Consider the following 7,923-nt stretch of genomic DNA (forward strand, 5'->3'; position numbering starts at 1 on the left):
AAATAATGAATTAATTTTGGTGATAACTGCATTTAAATGTCGCCGTCAAACCGTAAACAAAGCACAGCAGCGCTATCTATTGAGGAAAATGAACAGTAAACTATTCGCTAACAAAATAAAAATTATTTAATTTCTCTTTGTACTAAATTATCATAAGCCAATGTGCACTGAACCTAGAGAATTAGCTGAAATTAATCATTACTATGCCATATAGCTATGTGTGTGAAGTAATGCTGTGTAGTTTAGGCTAAGCTACCCTATATGTAAAGATGGTACTGATTAACCTAGTGTAGGCTAGGCTAGCATAACATTCTTACGGTGAATTAACATGGGCCGGCTTACGTCTAAATCGATTTACTACCGGTTGGTCGGAACCAATTGTGGTTGTAAGCCGACAACTACCTGTACATTAACTTTTACTAAACAGTACCCGGGCTTTCTGTGGAATGCACATCCTAAAATATTATTCTGAAATAAAATAGGTAAAGTTAACACAGTAAACTTTACAATAGTCCCAATCTGAATGATTTTGTTGTACCATCCATAAAAAGAGCTTTTATCTCCTTAATAGGCAAGTTAACAAAATGAATAACACTACAGCATAAGTTAAAATAGATTTCATTCTATGGTGTTAGACCTGCCCTTGATTTTGTATTTTGTAGGCCAATCTACAGAATATTAGTTCACTAACCACTACTTTTCTTATGATCCTAGAAGCTGTATAGTACATAAAACCTTACACAGAGTTAGAATGCTTACCAAGTCATTTTCTCCGTGATGACACAATAAAAACTTTTCATTTCATACAAGTTAGTACCATTCACAGGTTAGTTAATATTCTTTCTAAGATATCAGATATGAAACATTAATAAACAAAGTTTACATAAAGCTTACTACTGTAAAACAGTTGCTTCTTGTAAAGCATAAGGAATCTATACACTACCTTACAATGCTTCATTACTGATTCAAAGTCATTATCTTTCATAGCCTTCTTGGCATCCTTGAGAGCAGCTTTAACTTCAGCCATTTTCTGAAACAAGATGACAAAACATTAAATATTTCCTAAATAATACAACTCAATGTTTATGAACTAACAAATGTTAACCTGTGAAAACCTTCAACTCCCAGTCCATAGCTTTTCGGAAAATCAACCATCTTGAAATTAGTATAATCAAATATGGTTCCCACCATACCTTTGTTTCTACAAATAAGCAATAATGCATAAGGTCATGAACTGGCTTTTCAAACATCAGACTGTTGCCTACACAAAAATTCCCAACCTCAGAACTTTTCAAGATTCAACCATTTCTGAATAAAGAGCACTTCTCATGAATTACAAATAACACTAAATTACACCTCAGGTCTCCATTTCTTCATACAGGGGGATATAAGTGCACTGGTGCTGGCTTGCACAGCAAGTAGTAGTTGCTACAAAATACTGCTATCATATGATCTCTATAAATAACACTTGGCCTGTTCCAGTAATGTCACCATCTTTCTCCAGGTCTAGGTAGTGGTTAAAATGCCCATATCTATTTCAATCTACAATAGCCTAACCGTAGAATAAAGTACAAAACACTACAGGATGACCATGAAAGTATATTAATGACTGACACTATACTACTACTAATGGCTGGTATTCATTTTCCTTGGTTAAAAATATAATTAAGTTTTTAATACTGAGACTGCCATGGTACATCCTACCACACTCTGAAATAGAGTTAGGGTAGATCTACTACACAGAGATCATGGGAGTGGTTGTACCTGGTATCAATTCAGGAATCATGGTTGCACATTAAACAAAGATACTGACAAGTGGAGAGGTAAAATTTGATCTTAAAACATTATCACGTTTTGGACTTGAAAACATCGGTAATTTTCGTATTGTAACATATGCTCTGAATATTTCTGACATTCGCTTCATTTCAAATGATCTTGCAAACCACACCTAATTCAACCAAACAGAGGTTACCAAGTCATTACCCTTGTTCACAATCTAGTAGCTAACCCCTAGTTTGATACATTCCATTTCATAGAATGAATAAGAATTATTGATTGGATTAAGGTCCTTGTGTTTCATTCGTTTTGTTTCCCCCACCAAAAAAAAACAAGCTTATCTACTGAGGTTCCAAGAATTGCAAGATAGCTAGCCTATAGCCTAAGGGTGGAGTCCATTAGGTAGGCTATGTACCGCTAGCTAGGTAGTAGGTATCTCAAAAGCTAGCAGCCGACAACTACGGTATTACCTATTAGGCTAATTTATTTGCTTGCAAAACTTAGCTAGGGTAAACAACCAAATGGCCACAATTTCATTCGAGATGACCACTTTTTTCACTCGATAGGTATTTACTAGTAATTAGTGAAACAACAATACAATTGGCTTAGTACATCTTTAAGCATAGGCTACCATTCAAAAGACTGAAACTTTAATCTTTTGAATGTATGCTTAAAGATGTATTTGCAATGTTGTTTCACTAATTACTAGTAAATACCTATCGAGTGAAAAAAGTGGTCATTTCGAGTTACCTACCTACTAGGGTAAAAAATCACAGACGATCAACCCTCATCACGCTGGACGGGTCTTATTCACTCGATATCTAATTGGTGAAACAAGAATACAATTACAACTCTAAGCATACCATTCAAAAGATCGAAGTTTCGTCAACATTTTGTGATATATGAAAGCCCCATACGAACTAAAATAATCATGTGACGCTCTTCGTAAAATATGTTTTCAAGGCAGTTTTGAAATCCAATATGGCAGCTACCGTGTGGATTGAAGGGTCTGTTCACGGACTATCCACCATCTTTCCCAGCCTTCCCAGCACTCATTTGAACAATGTTAGCGTATATATGTAACGTTTATTGATCTTATTCAAGACTGCAGTTGTAATCAGCACAATAAAACAACATTTTGTTGCCTACATTAGTGAAAGTATGAAACTTGTTACTCCCGGGGTCATGGTTTGAACTGAATTCATTTTTACCTTGTAATCGGTGGTTTTTATCCTTACTGGCATCACAACTGAAACTCCACAGTGCTTATTTGATTGTTATTATACACATTTTGGTCTCAATTCACTCCATATTGCACTTTAAACAAGTTGCTGTTCCTGGTTCCTAAGCATGCGCGCCACAAACAGTTACGAACAGCAGATGACGAAACTGCAATGTTTTATTCCCTAAATTGTTTACTTTACTCGTTATTTAGTTTAACTTTACTTTGTTATTTAAAAAAAAAATGTTAATTAATCTATATTCCCTCCCTTTTTTGCAACCAAATTACCCCGAAAAATTACAGATATTTCTAAAGTAGATACAATCCAATGTTTCTAACCTTGTCATACATCTGGCTGCCGAAAACCATAGAGGAACAGACTACGGATAAGTGGATTATAATTTTTTTTTTTTTTTTTTTTTGCTAGCACTTTCATTGATTTAAGTCTATATTAGTATTTTTGATTTTTTTTAATAACTGTATGCCAGAAATAAATGTAACCTTTAATGTTTGCATGCTAAGAATGGCAAAATCATCGTTGCCACATTAGTGGACCTTCACATGTACACCGATGCATTATTATAAACTGTTTCCATGAATTCTAGTTGTCATAGTAATGCAATAATGATAAAATTGCTTTAATATTTATGTATAAATACTTCCAATACATAGCCTAATTTTACCAATTTCAACGTTTTGTGTATAGTCTTATACCCAGTTTGGAGGGTGAACACATACCGATTGGCAACAGAGAGAGAGAGAGAGAGAGAGAGATAGAGAGAGAGAGAGAGAGAGAGAGAGAGAGAGAGAGGAGGCGAAGGAAGGAAGAAGGAAAGGGGTGGCAGTGGAGGGGGGGAGAGGGTAGGTGGAGCTTTATACGCGTGTTCGTATCCATTTCTGGATACTGAAGTTTTTGTCTCTTGGTACAAAGACAAGTATCGTTATTCTTTACAATTAGTGATTCACGATACCCTTTTAAATTACGGCACTGGGTGTAATGCACTATAGCAAAATCTCGTTCTGATACGAGTGTTCGTTACAGAAATAAGTATTGCCCAAAATGTGCCTGCACTGTCTCTGAAACCCATAGTAGGTATGCTGCTTAGTTGTCAATCGAGTTTTTTTGTAATCAAGTATTTTTTACAAGCTAGCTATTGAATAAATTTGTATTTTTCTCAATCAAAACATATGCCCCTCAATGCTAACTTTCGTCTTTTAACGACTTTCTAGTCATTGCAAATTCAGCCCCATAATTTCTTATGGTGCGAAAACAGACAAGAGGCCCAGGGACCGAAAACGATTGCGTCACACTACGGCGATAATCCAGCAGTAAAACATCTTCATATATCCAAAAAGTAAATAATAAAGATATATATGCACATTACGATTATAACAATTACATGAATAGCTGATAACAATCTGCATGAATAACTAGTAAACTGTTCTGCAAGAAAGTTGAGTAGAGCAATTATTTACAATAGGTACGAAAGTCAAGATGTCATGACGTCATAATACGGGACTTAAAAGAACGTTCTAATTCCGAAAAATAATTGCTTAAATTTGAGTCAGAATCGAGTTACTTTTTCAATAACGAATATTTTCCAATTAATCATCATAAATATGTAAAATATTGGTGTTTTACTATATATTTATTTTAAAAATTATCTAAGTGCACACTTCGTCTTCTTCTACCAAAACAGTTGTTTACTTAAAAACGTCCTGGTAAGGGACCGTGTTCCGATTGTTGTGATGGAAGTGCCCCAGTGTCTGTGGGTACAAGTGGTGTGCGGATTTATCACAGGAAATGGGAAGTTTGTTGACACAAGCGACTCCATAAACATCGAGATGGCGTCAGTCTTCCAAAAAAAAAAGAAGCGTAAGTAAAAATTTTGAGCGTTGTGGTGAGATTTCTACTGTCGTGGACACCCTTTTCACTACCCTCTGTTTAATGCTTTAAAATTGGCCCTAATTTCTAACTTACTTCGAAAGGAGAGTACTAGAGGTCTTTAGCTCCGTTTCTCACCAACAACAAGTCGCGACTGATGCCCATCTCCGGTATCAGGACGCGTTTAGTATATGTACTTTTTCGGAGGGTGGCATGCATGGATCGTCATTGGCTTGATGCAGGCCATGCGGTGTTTTACCCTCAATGGTGGCCATTTGGTCGTCAGAAACATTCAAAGTACTAGCCTAGGCTACACTTTGTACCTAACAATAGAAAATTCGTAGTTTTGTATTAAAAATGTAATTATGATTTAATACAGCAACACAAATGACATCGGTAGCTCCCGAACAACTAGGTACCTACCTAAGTCTAACTTCAGGACCGTTCAGGTTTATCCTGACCGTGAGTAGGCTAAATATGGGTACTACCTATACTAGGTAGGTAGCTACCTACTACTAATAATGCCATACTCCTACCACTATTAGCCTATGACACGGCATAAAAGTCTGCTTACCGGTTAAAATGAAATGTCCTGAACAATATCACCTGAAATGGGAGACCCAACATTACCTTTGAATGGATGCTGACAGGTATTTATCAACATAGATCTGACCGCAGAAAGCAATGTGGGCCGTACTTGTTCATGACGTGGGGACTTGTGCGTCCAATGTTTACATTTCTTCTTCTTGTCTCAATGTTGCGGTACCCTGGCTACTTGTTCTTTATACGTCCACTGCAAAATGTTAAAACCTTGTTACAGTCTGAATATCTCTTGACCTGAATGCTAAAGCGCATTTTTTTCCTTATATTTTATTGATAAAAGTGCTCCAATAATCTTTACAATTTTACAGTGTGCACTTCTTCTTCTTCCCAGCTTTAAGCCATTTTTATATGGGGGTCGCCGTTATGAATGAGTCGTCTCCATCGATTTCTGTCCTGTGTATCGTTCTCGTTTTTACAGTGTGCACTAATTATAAAATATTTACAAATTCGACTGTAAATGTGTAAATGTGTTAATTTTACAGCATCTTGTTAAGACAGATATGGTGGAATTTTAAGTTTACATTTAATATTCACCCTACTATTACATCTACTTCCCCATGTAGCATTAGCATATGCCGACATTTAAGGATATGCTTAAAAATAATCTTTAAAAATGTTTTCAACCATAAATGCATGAGTTGGCTACTCAGAATGTCAATACTAATCAGACTAAAGTAGCTCCCATTACCAGATCTCTGGTATTACATAAATATTTTTTATTTAACGTCGTTCAACAGTGACTATTAATTTTTCAATATTGCATTATTAATCCATTTCTACTTTTTTTCTTTGTTAGACCCCACCCCCGTTTCTTATAAGATCATAATTTTGTCTTGCTCCATTATATTTACTCATCATGAGTGAAAATATTAGCAACAATATCAGATGCTTATCAAGTCATGCCATAGGAGTGGCGAATTTAACGGGGGGAGGGGGGGAGGGGTTTGTTCACCTGATCACGTTCCCACCACGCCCCATCCCCCACCATGGAGAATAATGTGTATATCTCAAAGCTATAATTAGATTCTGCATACAAGTAAAATATTGATATAAACACTGAAAATAATTATATAACAATTTGTTTTTTCTTTATGCATATATCTAATGCTTGTATTTGCCAAAGCAACTTCACCTTCTACTTATTTGTAAGCTACAGCCGTTGGAAACAAAGCAAAAATCTTCATATTTACAATCTCTCTCTCTCTCTCTCTCTCTCTCTCTCTCTCTCTCTCTCTCTCTCTCTCTCTCTCTCTCTCTCTCTCTCTCTCTCTCTCTCTCTTCAGTACATACAATATGTATTTGCATATGATGTAAATTATATCTGTGTATATATACGTGTGTACATACATTATATAAATATGATGCATGTGTACCATATGTGTGTACAGTACATGTTACTTATATCATCATTCTAAGTGGGTCCCCAATGAAAGATTTCCAGATCCGCCACCTGTACCATGGTGAGTGCCCGCCATTGGTTACACAATTATTTGTCACACACGCACTTTAGATCCACTGAGGGCTTTATCCTAAATCTGGTTATCACTCATACGGAAGAACTGAATCCAATTTCGTGGATCATAATCACTTAAGTCCCCCTTTGACATATTCGAAAACCTTATCTCGACACAAGGAATTTTCCCTGTCGACGATAACAGTGTACAGACATTCCGTGTTTTCTAATTAACCGTAAGCTGGATTTAGGCGTCTGTAGACATGATTCATCTTATGTCACAGACTTCATTCTTGTATATCGTTGTTGAGAGCAGAGATCAATATGGGGACGGCAACCTGATGTTGACAAAGTTCCTTGTACTTTTTATTATTTTCTATTATCTCAGTCATCCTTTTCGACTTGGTAGTATTTCTAGTGTGGGGTTCCGGGTCGCATTCTGCCTCCTTAGGAGTCCATCACCTCACTTTTTTCATTAGTAGCGCACTCTTCTGCATGAGTCCTGGAGCTACTTCAGCATTTAGTTTTTCCAGGTTCCTTTTCAGGGACCTTGGGATGGTGCCTAGTGCTCCTATGGTTATGGGTACAATTTCCACTGGCATATCCCACATCCTTCTTATTTCTATATTTTCAGGTTTTGATACTTATAAATTTTTTCTCTTTCTATTACTATTATTAGTATTATCATTAGCTCTAATTATCAGGTCAATAGTGTTAGCTGAGCACGTCATCCAAAGCTTTCTGCTTACTTTTCTAATGTATCTATATAACATATTGCCTGTGAATTTTATTCTGCTTTTCAGAGTTAATGATTTTATCAGAAGTTAACATTATTATCGTTTAGTTATTTAAAATATGACTGCTCCATATTATCACCGAGTTTAAAGAAATTTCTGCCGATTCATCTACTGGTCGGAGCTGGACTCCAGCATCCAGAAAGCAGGAGATTGCGAGCTATTAAAGATGAATGACGCAGTGCATGTG

The 7,923-nt window shown here is 36.2% G+C and overlaps 1 protein-coding gene across 2 annotated transcripts in view; it reads right to left on the reverse strand.

The window, feature by feature from the left end:
• Positions 1 to 5,669, reverse strand: part of LOC135218256 (superkiller complex protein 3-like) — a 44,804-nt gene extending 39,135 nt beyond the window's left edge. The window contains exons 1-2 of one of the 2 annotated variants that reach the window (XM_064254427.1): positions 5,514 to 5,669; positions 944 to 1,030 (exon numbers count right to left, since the gene is read on the reverse strand). In XM_064254427.1, coding sequence (XP_064110497.1) covers positions 944 to 1,027 — 84 coding nt within the window. In that variant the 5' untranslated portion in view covers positions 1,028 to 1,030; positions 5,514 to 5,669. Of the gene's footprint in view, positions 1 to 943; positions 1,031 to 5,457; positions 5,479 to 5,513 lie in introns of those variants that run through there. The other variant, XM_064254428.1, reaches the window with a different exon arrangement.
• Positions 5,670 to 7,923: the final 2,254 nt, after the last annotated feature.

The sequence above is a fragment of the Macrobrachium nipponense genome, chromosome 9 (genome assembly GCF_015104395.2).
Source record: "Macrobrachium nipponense isolate FS-2020 chromosome 9, ASM1510439v2, whole genome shotgun sequence".
Classification (NCBI taxonomy): Eukaryota; Metazoa; Arthropoda; class Malacostraca; order Decapoda; family Palaemonidae; genus Macrobrachium; species Macrobrachium nipponense.